Here is a 15,849-nt window from a genome sequence, read left to right as displayed (position 1 = left end):
GATGTCATTTCTGACTTCCGGGAGGCTCTTCTGGGTTCTGCGGCTCTGTTTCTTAGAGCAACTAGCTTTGCCAGCAAAGGAATAATTTGTTATTACAGATGGTTGCCCTCAAGAGCCACAGAACCTGAAAGAGCTTTTCAGCTGTTTTCAACCACTGTGCTCCAAGCCTCTGCGGCACACCTGCGGACTTTTCAGGCACACTGGTTGAAAATTGCCAATCTAAGTGTTGCCTTTGCCATATGATGGATCCCTCAGGAAGGTAGCATGATGGCAGTCTGTGAGAACGAGACAAAAGGTATGAGCTGAATTATAAACCATCTTTTTTGTTTTCCTAGATCGGCCTCTTTGACTTGGAAGTGAATTGCCTCACCAAGATTCTCTTTGGAGCGCTAGTTGTTGTTTCTCTCGTAATGGTAGCCCTTCAGCACTTTGCTGGGCGCTGGTACCTTCAGATAATCAGATTTCTTCTTCTTTTCTCAAACATAATCCCTATTAGGTATGAGCATAATTCCCCCTTTAAAGTGAATACAATAGTCTGCAGTTATTGGTTTCTGTACAATATCTATTTGTGTGTATCATAAATATCAGGTTCAGCCACAGGGTTATTCTGAAACTAATCACTGATTACAGCTTCACTTTAGGTTTCCTTGTGTGAAGGCTGCTTCACTGAGAAATAAAATAGATGAATAGAAGGTCCATGTAATACATTTGTTGTTTTACTATTTCAGATTTTAGATAGAATTTTGGAAGTTTGACTCTTGCCCAGTGTAAAAAATCCCCTGTATGTGTGAAACTAACCTAGAACTTTTCCCTGGCATGCTGATATCACTTTTAGAGAGAACCATTTATGTGAGGAGAATCAAAATATAATTTCTATGCTACTTTTTGGTCAAAGGTCCCCCAAACCAGCTCACTAGCATACTAAAAATAAAATCAAATAATTCAAAATAGGAAGACAATCATTAAACCCAAGAGAAATAACAGTAAAACAGCATGCAGTAAAAAAAATACAAATTATGCATAGAATGTGCATTGAAACAGAAATGTCTTTCCAATCTGTCTGTCAGCTTTTAGTTGAAAAGCGCTATATAAATGATGATGATGATGATGATGATAGGGGTGAAGAGAGACAGGAACAAGTGGGCCTCTCAGGGGAGGGAGCACCAAAGCCTGGGCATCGCTACAGAGTAAGCCCCGTCAAAGTTACCTAGCAGTCGAGGTGGGCAGAATCATGCAGTCTCATACACAATCAATCCAGGTGGCAAAAACAGCTTCAGAGGATGGCTTCAGTTGATCCTCCCCCAGTGCCATTGCCTGATTCAGTTACTGCCCCCTGGTAGTTGCTTTGGTCTTTGTCTAACTTGGCTCAAGACTGGAAACCGTTAAGTCAGTGAAGATGTTTGTTGGTAATGATGAGCAGGAACCAAATGGCTGGTTTGTTTTTCCTGTGTTTCCCCCCCCCTGCACAGTTTGCGTGTGAATCTTGATATGGGGAAAATCGTCTACAGCTGGATGATCCGGAGGGATTCTAAAATTCCTGGTACTGTGGTTCGATCCAGCACAATTCCAGAGCAGCTGGGAAGAATATCCTATTTGCTTACAGATAAAACAGGTATCTTTCCAGGAGAGAACACCCCTAACAGTTACCACATCATGCAAGTAGTTAGTTAGGGGTGTTCTTCCTTCTTGCATGATGTGGTAACTGAAGGAATAGGAAAAGATTTTTCTTAAGAGAGAATTTTAGAGGGATGGTTTTAATCAATGTTTCAGCCTAAGTTTAAAATTAAGTCACATCTAACGCTCAGGAGGAGATACTCTTTTTCTGATAATGGGACAATCAAGCCTACAGCTTCTTTTTGAGTCTTCCAAAATGATTTGAGTAACAAAATGCAATTTTTTATCCTTGCTATAGTATACTACCAAAGCTAAAAGGCAGGGTCTATGTTCCTGTTTGGAATTTAATCAGCATCATTCTTTTCTATAGTTCTACAGATTTCTGATTTCAACAGAACCTCCTGGAAGAACTGGGAGCCAGGATTTTTGTCTCTCAGTACTCAACATTTTATGGTTTCACCTTCTGATAGGAGGACACTGCTGGGGTTTAGCTGGGCAGAATGTGATTCTTCATTTGCATAAGATTAGCCTTTCCTAGGGATGTCACCCTCACCCCTTAAGAAATTTTAGGTGATTAATCTTATGAGACTAAATCTGCATACACTTGCAAATGTGAAAAACCAGTTCTAAAGGGGGAGAGAGCATGGATCCTTGTGTTTAGAGAATGCACAGATGTGCCACAGCAGGCAGCTTCTTAGAAAAAGCATTCTGCCTTCTGTCTTCTAAAACCTGGTTTATACATCCTGCAAAATGAGGTGGCAGAGTTCTTAGGGGGCTGAGTAAATTACTGGTAAGGAATACCAGTTTTGAATGCTACCCCCATTCTTTTTTTTTTTTTAAACCCTCCCTACAAATAAAGATGATCACCTTGATGAGCGAGGTCCTAGCCAGTCTTCTTAAAAAAAAAAATAAGCACAGTTAATTCAGGTAATATTTTTAGTCTATCTTTTTAACCAGATCATTCCAATTACCAGGTAAACCTTTAAATGAGACATGTGTATGCCTTTCCCTCAAAATGGGAAGCATTTTGAGGAAAATGCATAGTTCCATTAATTCCACATCACCCAGAAAATTGAAATTTGGTACATATGTAGACCAAGATGCTGTTAGTGAACTGGAATCAAGCTGTTAATTGTTTTGAGTTAAGGCTTTCTCACAGGTTACACAAATTTAGACTGCAGTCCTATGCACGCTTTCCTAGAGTAAGTCACTTTGAACTCCATGAGGTTTATTTCTGAGTATACATGGATAGGATTGTGCTCCTAGGGCCCAATCCTTTCCAGCTCTAATGCCAACGGGACTTAAACTGCATCCTACAGTGGGAGGAGGGTAGTAATGGAGGCATTGCAGCTGCATCAGCTTTGGAAAGTTTGATAGAGTTATGCTGTTAGTCAATTTGCCTCTATACCAAGGTGTCTTTCTGTGTGTCTTTCACTAGTTCCAATGATTATCCCCAGCATGTTTTGATGATCAGGAATGACCCTGCCTTCCTTCCAAGACATGTATGTTCTCTCTGGTGTGCGAAAGAAGGGACCCAGCACTCCCCCCATTAAATCTGAAATTGGAAACATGGTTTGTTAAAACTAATCAGAATCAGAACACTGTTTGATATCCCGATTTGTTAACAGATCACACTTCCTCAAGAGGGAATGTAACAGGGAACTGTGGTTAGTGCAACTGTGGTTCCACTTTTGGACTCACATTTTTTTTGCCATCCAGTGTAAGAGGGGAGGGGGATGTAGGATTGTGCAAGCCCAAAAGAAGGGCAGGCTTATTCATGATCATCTGAACTGTGATTTAAATGATCATCTGATTAGGCCCCTCTTTCACTAAATCTAGTAGTGAAATAAAAATAACCAATCTATATTATACCAAAGAATCATTTGTTAGGTGTGTTGTGCACTTTTTTCTTTAATCATGGATGAAAGAGTATGGAAAATAATATGAAGTAGCCTCTGCTTGGCTGTCCTTGCATGAAACGTGACTTTCAGTCTGTGCCTGTTCTAGGGACTCTCACACAGAATGAGATGGTTTTCAAACGCCTTCATCTTGGTACAGTGGCTTATGGGCTTGACTCCATGGATGAAGTTCAGAGTCATATCTTCAGTATATATACTCAGGTGAGCACAGCAACATTACTGAAAGGTTCTTAAGATAGAATTTATGGGTGGGATCTAAGAACCCATAGCATCCCATGTGGCATAGTTAACTGTACTTGAAAGTAAGTTTCACAAGCAATTTGTGGCGTGATAGTTGTCGCCTGTTCAAAGAACTAAAAATGAGGTTTCCACTGGGATAGGGCAAGCCCCTTGCATAGCACCAAGTAGTTCTGACTTCTGAACTATATATGCATACCCAAAGACACAAACCCATTTGTTTGACCTGTTGTTGATGTTGCTGTAAGGTCTAGATTGCATGGAGAACTCATGCAAGGAAAGCGCTCTACAGGTAGACCACAGCTGCAATACAAGGACATCTGCAAGAGGGATCTGAAGGCCTTAGGAGTGGACCTCAACAAGTGGGAAACCCTGGCCTCTGAGCGGCCCACTTGGAGGCAGGCTGTGCAGCATGGCCTTTCCCAGTTTGAAGAGACACTTGGCCAACAGTCTGAGGCAAAGAAGGAAGGCCCATAGCCAGGGAGACAGACCAGAGACAGACTGCACTTGCTCCCAATGTGGAAGGGATTGTCATTCCTGAATCGGCCTTTTCAGCCACACTAGATGCTGTGCCAGAACCACCATTCAGAGTGCGATACCGTAGTCTTTCGAGACTGAAGGTTGCCAACAAGGTCTAGAATATTTTTTCATGCAAAAAATGCTCCATTTTTGCCATTTGATCTCAAGAGTAATAATAATATTGAAAAATAATATATATAATAACAAATTGAATAATAGTATTCAAAATAAGTCTGGAAGCCCCTTTCAGGTACCTGTTCATAGCCCTAGTTAGGGGTGTTCTTCCTTTTGCTCAGTGAATGTGTGAGGACCATATGCACTCACCATGCTTCTGACCTGTTGCGCCAACTAGCCACATCCCTGGTGGCTGTACATTCAGCATCAGTAAGAAAGGCCTTACAGCCTCTTTCCCACTAATGAAAAATGGGTGCTGAGTAGGGGACATGGCCAGCATGGGCAGACCAAACTTGCTTAATAATAATAATAATAATAATAATAAACTTTATTTATATCCCGCCCTTCTCCCTAAAAGGGACCCAGGGGGGCTTACAACATGTTAAAAACAGATTAAAAACATAATTTAACCAACAGATAAAAAACATATTAAAAACACATTAACAGATACCATAAAAACAGTAGTCAGATAAAAAGAGCATAAAGCAGCAGATCATAGAGGAATCAGGCCTGTAAAAAATACTAAAAGATGTTAAAAAGGCCATGAACTCAGAAGGCTTGTTTAAACAGAAGGGTCTTCAGGCCTCGCTGAAAAGTCTCAAGAGAGGGAGCCATTCTCAAGTCAAGGGGAAGGGAGTTCCATAACGTTGGTGCCACTACTGTTAAGGCCCTATTTCTTGCCGCCGCCCCACGTACCTCCTTAGGCGGCAGCACTTGTTAAAAGGCCTAGCTTCAATCAGGCTGCTGCGCCATGTCCCTCTTACTGCTTTCCAAGAAGATAGACCAGTATTTGTAAAAAGACAAAGGGAAAAACCAAGTGAAGGCATGGGAGGTGCCAAGCTCTCTAGTTGTCCAAACTTAGTTTTCACATAGTAATAATATATTGCAGTTTCCTCATCTAATGCTGCAAAGAAAGTGAAACAGGCAGTTGTCATACACAGGAAGAGAAATTTTTTTCCTGCTAATGGTAAATTAAAGAGCTCTTTATGGCTGGACTTAGGGGAGTAAGAAGAAATAAACTTGGCTCCAGTTTCACGTGTGCACATTCTCTTTTTGCACTTGAGAATAATGTGTGATGGAAAGTCTAGAAGGAGGAAGTGCATGAATTGTACCATGGAAGAAGTTGTGACTATCATCTTTGCACATTAACCAGGAGCATGGAAAGAAGATTCACATGTCATTCTCTGTGTTCTTGCATCAGTGAGTGAGTCTGTCTTCAACCAAGACAGGGTACCAGCCTGTATCAAAATCCAAGTTTTACTAATATACCTTTTTTTTTTAATTTAAGTATAGGAAAGCAGCACTTAACAGTGGTAAAGGGAACTTCCCTGTGCATATAAGTTTAAATATAATTAAAAGGTTAGATTCTTTAGTAATTGGAAGCATTTGCTGGCCCTGATTCATTTAAAGTATAGTTCTGATTCATTGCTCTAATTATTGTTACCATGCTATGCCCTTTGACCTGGAAGTGAAACTTTTGTCCTCTTGACACAAGAGGTTAACAGGGCAGGAAACTGGGTGACTGTATGTTCCCCCTGCGACTGCCATAATTTAGTAATTGTAAAATTACCTGGAATGTCTGATGTGGGCTCTAAAAATAGTATTAAAAATTAAGTGATCAGCTTTCTACCTCCTTGTTAGCTTATAAACTTTTTCTTTTCAGTGATCAGGTGTTTATGAGAATAAAATCCTGTTCAATCTAAACTATTGTCTCTTGCTGAGCTAAGTGACTTCACTGAAAGTCACATTGTAGCATTTTTTAAAAGTGGTGCTTAGATAACAAAATTGATAGTCAATCTATAAAAAAACTTCTTCTTCTTTGGTCCTTAGCTGACACTTGAAAAGCAGGTTAACTTCTCAAGCAATATGCGGTTGTAGGTGCAATTGTTGCAATTGTTGGCAATATTTCTCACCTCATCAATGGTCAATCCCTAGTTCCTTAGATCTTCCCCAATGTGTTGAGCCTTTGGTGCTGCCCATTGAACCCTCCAGTAGGGAGGTTGCTCTTGGCAGAGGAGCTTGTGTGGCAACAGTAAAAAATTACTTTTCCTAACTGTACTTTTCCTATGAAAACCTCTGTACTGCATCTCTTATTAAGAAGTTTATTTTGAGCAATAAAATAAGATTTCACAGTAGATTCTTATAGCATTCAAAAAATCCCAAAGAAAGACAGTACGTCTAAGGATGCAATCCTAACCCCTTATGTCAGTGGTTTCCAGCGCTGACATAAGGGCAATGCAGCTCTGAGATAAGGGAACAAACATTCCCTTACTTTGAGGAGGCCTCCGTGAGTGACACCCAACTGCAGGATGCAGCACACGTCCCATTGGCACCACTATGCCAGTGCTGGAAAGCACTGACATAAGGGGTTAGGACTGCGCCCTAAGAGTGAGTGCCAGATATGAATATAGGAGATATAGATTAATATCCCAGTTTGGCCATGGATTTAGGGCCCAATCCTATTCAATTTTCCAATGCAGTTGTGCCAGTGGGGTGTGTGCTGCATCCTGTGTTGGAGGGGCAGTCACTGGGGCTTTTTCAAGATATGGGAACAAGTGTTGTCTTACCAAGAGGCTACATTGTGGCTACACCGCAACTGGAAAGGTGGATAGGATTGGGCCCTTAGTGGCCTTGGTCACATTCCTTTCACCCTCAGTTCCCCATTTTTAACTAGACGTGAATGTCCTACCTCAAGATGAATGTCCTACCTCACAGGGCTGTTGGGATGAGTATAAGATGTAAAACTGGACTGGCTTTATTTTAAAATGTAGCTGCCAGTTTCTTCATCAAAATCCAGAGAAACTTTGCCTAAGGTTATGGAGTGAGTCATCCAAAATGAAGCACTTAGTGATTTCTGTGCTATTGTTGAGGAATGGGGGCCATAGCTCCGTGACCAGGTACAAGCTTTGCGTGCGAAAAGTCTCCGGTTCAATTCCTGACATCTCCAAGTAGGGCAGGAAAAGGTTCCCACCTGAAACCTTGAAGAGTTCCTGTTGGGATAGACAGTATTGAGCTAGACAGAGTAATGGCTTGACTCAATAGAAGGCCATTGCATCTGTTGTTTGTGTTATGGCCTTAAGTTCTGTCCTTCCTGAGAGAACTTTGAAAATAGGAGACAGAGGGGGGATAGCAAAGAGCAGGACCATCTCAACTGCAGGACTGGAATGTCCTCCCTTACAAGTTACAAACTGTTCCCTCCCTTGATGTGTTCCTGTGGGCTCTGCTCTAAAAACATTTCTATTACAGTTGGTATTTGTGTATTGCTGGTTCATGGTAGAGATTTTTGTATTGTGTGTGTGTGTGTGTGTGTGTGTGTGTGTATTTTTTCCTGGTTTAATGTTTTGTGTCTGCTTTTATTTCCACCACTGATGGCGGTCATTCATTTTGTTATCATTTATTGCTGCTTTTATTTTTCTGTGCTGCTACATTGTTTTTATGCTCCTCTATTATATATATTCATGTATTACTAATGTTATGGCTTTTTGTGCTGTTGCCTCTGGCTTATTTACTGTTTTAGTTCTGCTTTGTTTTTATGTTTTTTTATATAAACCACCTTGGGCATCCACGGTAGTGGGGGGAAAGGTAGGGTGAAAATGTATTAAATAAATATAGCAGGCCCTCCTTATCCATGGATTCAGAATCTGTGGATTTCATCATTTGTGGGTTCTGAACCTACAGCTCTACCCCACTGAAGGCTTCCCAGACATGTGGGCTTTCTGAGGCCTGTAGAGGCCACATGCAACCTCTGTGGCCCTTAGAAAGCCACACAGAGTCTTTTAAAGTGAACCAGTTTTTGCTGAAAACTGGAAATTCACTTTAAAAGACTCCGGGTGGCATTCTGAGGCCTGCAGAGGCTGCACGGGGCTTCTGTGGACTTCCAGACACAAGCACAACCTTGTTCTCATCACGTTTGGAGGGTCCAGGTGGCCCGGATTTGCAGATTCAATCATCCGCTGACTTCTGTATCCACAGGGGTTTCGGGAACGGGACCCCTGCGGATAACAAGGGCTGCCCTGTAAATGGAAAACCACAGGTCATCTTGGTAGCAATTCCAGAGACTGCAGTAGGATTTATTTAGTATAATCTTCCTGTTGGTGTCAGTCCCTGTTCTGCTACAGTCTATTGGTAACCCATCAATCTCATCTCTTCTTCTATTCAGACCCACTAATATCTGTTTTCAGTTGTAAAATAAATCTCTAATGGTCCCCGTACTAATGAAGTTAATTGAAAATTAATTCAAAGACCGTAGCATAAACAGTAGCATACTTTTCAGTCACCCAGTCTGAATTTTCTGATTGGTGAGAGTTGTGGAAATGTAAACAATCATAGTCCCGCCTCTTTGCAAGTGGTAAGTATTAATGAAAGCAAGGTCTCTTCCACCCAGTTCACACATTTTGTTTCATTTCTTAGCAATCCCAGGAGCTGCCTGTTTCAAAAGGCCCTACCCTGGCTACCAAAGTACGGAAAACCCTAAGCAGCCGAGTCCACGAGGCGGTGAAAGCAATTGCCCTATGCCACAACGTAACTCCCGTCTACGAATCAAACGGTGTGACGGATCAGGCTGAAGCTGAGAGGCACTATGAAGACTCTTGCAGGGTGTACCAAGCTGCTAGTCCCGATGAGGTAAGAAATAGTCAGGCTTTGTACTGATGCCTTGTCTGTGTTTGTTGTTTTTTTTCTCTAGATGCCACTCATAAATGGTGGTCTGAAAGTAATTTGCGTGAACAACCAGAATCAGTATTGGGAGATTTGTTTGTTTGAATATTATTGGCATTCATATAAACAACCTAGAAGGGACTTGTAGGTGCACGCACACACAACCAAAATACCCTTTAGATCAGGGGTGTCCCAAGTTTTTGGCAGGAGGGCCACATCAGCTCTCTGACACTGTGTTGGGGGCCAGGGAAAAAAAGAATTAACTAACATTTAAAGTTTGAATAAATTTACATAAGTTTACATAAATGAATATATTAAAGATGAACTTACATGAATGAATGAAGGTCTTGAGATAGCTCAAGGCCTATAAAACGCCTTGCACAAAGCAAGGCTGGCCTTTCCTTTGCTGCCGCATCACGGACGTGAAACAGCAAGCAGTGGAGGTAGCCCTCATGCCACAGCTCACACGAGAGGTCAGACAGTCACCCTCATGCTGAGATCAGTTGTGTAGGGCCAGAGCGGGCTCCAACAAATCTCTGGAGGGCCAGAGACTCACTGGAAACTGGGGGCTCCCAGAGGGCCACATTGGGAGTCCTTGAGGGCCGCAAGTGGCCCCAGGGCCGGGGTTTGGGCACCCCTGCTTTAGATAATCAAGTTAAAAAGAATGTACTAAACTTCCTTTCCCATTTGGGAGCTGAACCCTGGCTGCTACAATTCTGACTTGAGGGGTCAGCTGGCAGAAGCTATGCTTAGTCTTAAGAGTAATCCAAGTAATGCTTAGTCTTAAGAGTGCATCCTTGTGTTGTCTCAGCCCTCCAACAGATGATTACTAAATGGGAGCTGAATCTCATTGGAACCCTCTAACAAGAGAGATGCTGTCTACATGAATCCCCCAGAGGGAATTGCTGCTTCAGCCTCTTTAATAAGCATCAAAACTCCACCTTTGAAATTCTATAGCAATAAAATATTATTAAGGCACGAAGGTCAGTTTATGTCAAAATCAGAACAAAGCCTAAGAGGGTCTTTTTTTCTTTCCCACTTTTGAGTAGCAAGGGTAATTTCTACCAGTTGGCATGGGATTCGTTTCCTGAAACACAAAGCAGGATTTCCTAAATTTGTTTCCTGTGCACATTCCTGGGCAGGGACTCCTGAAAGCATCTTTACTTAGAGATCAGTTACAGCCTTTGGGGCTCTGTGATCCTGTCAGGTTGAGGCCATACAGTAACAGAAAGGGGAAATGTAATAGGCAGAATCTGATCGGAGATAACCGCCCAAGAGGATTCTTGGCAAGCTGGCCTTTAACCCTGACAACACTTCACTGCTTCCCAGGATGTGAAAGAATGTAGTGATCAAATGGGTTACTGCTAGCCCCATTCTCCAGGACTGTGCAACTCACTTGAAGTGGCAACTAGTAGCAAATTGGGATCTATATTGTCCTCTCTAATGCTGAAGTGTTGGTCAAAATGGTTATTGATTAACAATTGTCTGCTGCTGTTTAATTAAGTTGAAGAGTAAACATTTAAGTAGATAAGCTAGGGAGTTGCTGAAACAATAGAGTAAAACATCCTAGCATGTTGCAATGAAACTTTGTGTGTTTATGGCTGTAGCTTCTCCCAGCAGGTGATCCAGAGCAGCTTTAAAGGTTCACTTTCCTTGTTTAGGAGAGGGTAGTGGAGACTTGTGGTGTTCTTGTAACAGTTTGATTACAAATATACTAGGAATCTGCATGAAAAATATTTGGCTTATTATTCCGTTTGTGCTTGATGTTTAAGTCCCTGTTTGTTATCTGTTCATTAAGATCATGCTCATTTCAGGAAGATCCCTTCTGTTTTCATTCCCTGTTCATTTCGTATGAAGGAGTGAGGGTAGAAGACTTGCCTTGTACAACAACAAGCTTTAAAAAAAAATCCTGTTGCTGCTCATTTGATGTGTAAAATGAGTGCCTTGGAGCTTTTCCTGCTTGTGTCTATAAGGGTTTTACCGCCAATATCTCATTGTGCCCAGGGCAGGGGTCGGCAACCTTAAATACTCAGTGAGCCATTTGGACCCATTTTCCAGAGGAAAAAAAACCTCGGGAGCCACAAAACCCTTTTGACATCTAAAATGAAGATAATACTGCATATATAGTTCCCCCCCCCACCTTTATGCTCTTATAGGTCCCATTTTTATAATGTAGCCCCCTCTTGTAGCTTTTAGTTAGTTTTGTCATACATTCTTGTCCTGTGTTTTCAGACGCCTGGTCCTCTGTGGTGTTTTGCCTGATTCCAAGGCCATTCTCTGCCTGGAGAATTAGGCCCACTTTAAGCAAATTAGCTCCCCTTCTTTCCCCCAACAAATGACCCTGGTTCTGTCCTGCAGTCCTGCTGGACCCCACCTCCAGGGTAGCTCGCCTGTTCAACCTGCAGAGGTCCTCTCTCCTGCTAGCAGCCTCCCACCACTACAGCAGACCCTGGGTCCTCAGCAGGTCTTGGGCACAGCAGCCACACACGAAACTCCAGTGTCTCCAGCAGTCCATTAGTCACAAAGTCAGTCAGAGCATCCAGGGCAGAGTCTAAAGCCAATAAGCCAAGTCACAGTCCATAAGAACATAAGAACATAAGAACAGCCCCACTGGATCAGGCCATAGGCCCATCTAGTCCAGCTTCCTGTATCTCACAGCGGCCCACCAAATGCCCCAGGGAGCACACCAGATAACAAGAGACCTCATCCTGGTGCTCTCCCCTACATCTGGCATTCTGACTTAACCCATTCCTAAAATCAGGAGGTTGCGCATACACATCATGGCTTGTACCCCATAATGGATTTTTCCTCCAGAAACTCGTCCAATCCCCTTTTAAAGGCGTCTAGGCTAGACGCCAGCACCACATCCTGTGGCAAGGAGTTCCACAGACCGACCACGCGCTGAGTAAAGAAATATTTTCTTTTGTCTGTCCTAACCCGCCCAACACTCAATTTTAGTGGATGTCCCCTGGTTCTGGTATTATGTGAGAGTGTAAAGAGCATCTCCCTAGCCACTCTGTCCATCCCCTGCATAATTTTGTATGTCTCAATCATGTCCCCCCTCAAGCGTCTCTTTTCTAGGCTGAAGAGGCCCAAACGCCGTAGCCTTTCCTCATAAGGAAGGTGCCCCAGCCCCGTAATCATCTTAGTCGCTCTCTTTTGCACCTTTTCCATTTCCACTATGTCTTTTTTGAGATGCGGCGACCAGAACTGGACACAATACTCCAGGTGTGGCCTTACCATCGATTTGTACAACGGCATTATGATACTAACCGTTTTGTTCTCAATACCCTTCCTAATGATCCCAAGCATAGAATTGGCCTTCTTCACTGCTGCCGCACATTGGGTCGACACTTTCATTGACCTGTCCACCACCACCCCAAGATCTCTCTCCTGATCTGTCACAGACAGCTCAGAACCCATCAGCCTATATCTAAAGTTTTGATTTTTTGCCCCAATGTGCATGACTTTACACTTACTGACATTGAAGCGCATCTGCCATTTTGCTGCCCATTCTGCCAGTCTGGAGAGATCCTTCTGGAGCTCCTCGCAAGCACTTCTGGTCTTTACCAGTCCAAGGTCAAATTCCAAAGTAAGTCAGTCAAATCAGTCAGAGTATCCAAGTCAAAGTCAGTAAGCCAAGTCAGTCAGTCAGGTCTCCTCTCCTACCTCCAACCTGCACTCCTTCAACAAACCCACACCCCCTTCCTCAGGTGCTCCTTATATCCCTGAGGGCCCTATTGCCTTCAAGTGGCTGCAGCTGTGCAGCACACTCTGCTAGATGCCCAGGCCTTACCCTTAAAGGGGCCACTGCTGACACCATATCTAGCTCCTCGCCAGATCTTCCAGGATTCCAATACATATGGTGGTTATGACATCTGCTTATCTTACATGGATACTAAAGAACTCCCCCCACCTTCCAGAGGCACCCTGCTGGAAGGAAAAAAGGACACAGACTCCAGAGATGGGGAAGAGAAGAAGCCAGAGCTGGGGGGGGGCAACCACAGGCCAGCTTTTGCCCTGCCTGCCTGCCCTCCCTCACTCAGGCTGCAACCCTCTCCACACTATCCTGGGAGTAAGCCCCATTGGCTACAATGGGACTTCTGAGCAGACAAGTTGGTTGGAGCTCTCAGGCTGCAGTCCTCTCCACACTTTCCTGGGAGGAAGCCTCACTGACTACTTGTGAGTAGACCTACATAGGAGGGGGCTGAGGCTGCAGCCCTCCACACCTTCCTGGGAGGAAGCCCCACTGACTACAGCGGGGCTTACTTGTGAGTAGACCTGCACAGGAGGAGGCTGGGGATACAGCCCTCCACACCTTCCTGGGAATAGCCCAGGGACTACATCGGGGCTTACTCTGGAACAGACCTGCGCTGGCTCCCACTCACCTGTCCTTGCGCTTGGCCTTGAGCAGGCTTCAAGGCTGCCATCCCAGGCACCCTTTCCTGGGAGTAAGCTTCATCCTCTGTAATGGGGCTTACAACTGATTAGACACACAGAATGTCTCCTCTGCTGTGGAGGAAAAGCCTCTCCTTGCACTGAGTGGGGACCTACTCAGGGAAAGGCGGGCTGCAAGGGCTCCCAATGGCTGAGGAGGAGGGCGGCTCAGGATTGGCTGGTGGTCAGCCAGTGAAGGGCCCTGAGCAATTCCAACAGAAAAAGCCAGGAGCCTGCTGGATGCTGATTGGCTGAGCCTGCTGGAGTGTTGGGGAAGGGAAAAACAGGGACCTTAAGCCTGCAGAGCCGGCAAAATTGAAAAGGGAAACCAATGCAGGGCAGGTGGGGGTGAAGGGAGAGGAGGGCAGTGAGCTCAGGGGGCGGAGGGAAGCAGGCTGCCCTCCCAACACAGGTGCCTCCTGTTACCCCCTTTGCCACTTTCACCGGGAAGAGCCGCAGCAGACAGCTGAAAGAGCCGCATGCGGCTCTAGAGCCGCAGGTTGCCGACCCCTGGCCCAGGGCATGGGGGGGGAGATGCAACCACTAGAGGGAGCTGTGTTACTTCTCTTACACTTTACAGCAGTATTTCAACAATCCCAGTGCTCTCCTGTAGCATCAAGGAAAGCTCCCTCTATGTCAGTGGTTCCCATGCTTTTTAGCACCGGTTCTCACTTTTTAAAATGACACTCACCTAACTTTACAAAACAAAAAATCTAGAAAGAAATATTTTTATTTATTTACATGTAATAATAACCAGAAATAATAATAATAATAATAATAATAATAGTAAACATTATTTCTATCCCACCCTTCTCCCTAAAGGGACCCAGATTAAAACAGATTAAAACATAATTTAACAAACAGATAAAAACATATTAAAAACACATTAACAGAAACCATAAAAACAGTAGTCAGATAAAAGTCAAAATAAAAAGAGCATAAAACAGCAGTTCATAGAGGAATCAGGCCTGTAAAAAAGCAACTAAAAGATGTATAAAAGATGTTAAAAAGGCCATGAAGTCTGAAGGCTTGTTTAAACAGCAAGGTCTTCAGGCCTCTCCGAAAGGTCTCAAGAGAGGCACCAAAAAAAAGATGCACCAACATTTCTCTCCCTATACTTACAAATGTTTGTGAACTGCAGGAACTGTTTGCAGGACACTTAGCAGCTATCTGATTCTTGAGAAGCCTCAGGGCTTGAGGCAATTAGTTAACTGATCCATCACCTGTGTTTTTTTGGAGGCTCTGCTTGGCTGCTATGGGACCCACCAAAAATCAGGTCACGACCCACCAGTGGGTTGTGACCCAAAGATTGAGAACCACTACTCTATGTTATGAAAGTGAGTGGGATCCAAATGGCCCATATGCTGTGTAGCTCACTGGAGCTCCATATTCCTTTTTTCATGATGAATGCAAATTGGACTGAATAGGTGCTGAAATTGGGCTGAAATTCAGTTCCATTTTCTTGCATTCCAAAATGAATGCACATCCCGAAAGTGCACAGGTTGGAAATGTACAGGAGGACAGATGCCTATGGATGCACTTTGTTGGTCCACAGCAGCATTAGTCTCCAAAATGAGCAGCACCCCCAGGTCTGCTTTCTGCCAGTCAAATCCACAAATTGAAAACAGTGCTTTTCTGCATGCTCCTCCCTCAGATTCAAACTACTCTTCCCCCCTCCCAATCAAAATGCAGAATCTCTCTTCTAGATCACACTTGGGAAAGTGGATGTGACACCCCTATCTAATAATTTCTATAGTACTCTTTGACTATGCAACAAACATCACAAACTTGAGGGGGAGGAGGAATTTATATTGAAGCAACAGTGCAGGGAGAAAGATCTAAATTTCTTCAACCCAAATCTGTTTCTTTCATGGAACCACCCACTCCTGTAGCTGCTTTCAGCCCCCCCCCCCAAAGGGGGAGCATTGTGAGATACATTCTTCACACAACCTCTTCAGCACCACATCTTGTTTGGCTATTGTTGTCTGTCTGAAAAAGGAGATCAATTTTAATACTTAGCTTTTTTACATTCTGAGAAGTGTGAAGAATTGTTTTGCGAGGCTGATGCAGCCCCTGCATGTGAAGACAAATATGTTGAAAGTGTTCTGTTTCACTGTATTTATTTAATCTGAAACTGAAAAATGACATCACTGGAGGGTCAAGGAAAGCACAGAGGTCAAAGGCCTTGGAGGAGCATCTGTGGCCAGTGTTACTTATTAAGCCATAACAGTAGAAGATTGAGATCAGCTTCATGTCTGGAGGGGGCTGTCGAGACAATAGGCAACCATGTATT

The 15,849-nt window shown here is 43.6% G+C and overlaps 1 protein-coding gene across 1 annotated transcript in view; it reads left to right on the top strand.

The window, feature by feature from the left end:
* Positions 1–15,849, top strand: part of ATP9A (ATPase phospholipid transporting 9A (putative)) — a 113,502-nt gene that overhangs the window by 58,525 nt on the left and 39,128 nt on the right. Inside the window, exons 11-14 of the mRNA XM_066623313.1 lie at positions 336–496; positions 1,470–1,612; positions 3,622–3,734; positions 8,874–9,086. Coding sequence (XP_066479410.1) covers positions 336–496; positions 1,470–1,612; positions 3,622–3,734; positions 8,874–9,086 — 630 coding nt within the window. The remainder of the gene's footprint in view (positions 1–335; positions 497–1,469; positions 1,613–3,621; positions 3,735–8,873; positions 9,087–15,849) is intronic.

The sequence above is a fragment of the Tiliqua scincoides genome, chromosome 4, assembly GCF_035046505.1.
Source record: "Tiliqua scincoides isolate rTilSci1 chromosome 4, rTilSci1.hap2, whole genome shotgun sequence".
Classification (NCBI taxonomy): domain Eukaryota; kingdom Metazoa; phylum Chordata; class Lepidosauria; order Squamata; family Scincidae; genus Tiliqua; species Tiliqua scincoides.
The sequence above is the reverse complement of the archived record's forward strand: the minus strand, read 5'-3'. Positions and strand labels throughout refer to the sequence as shown.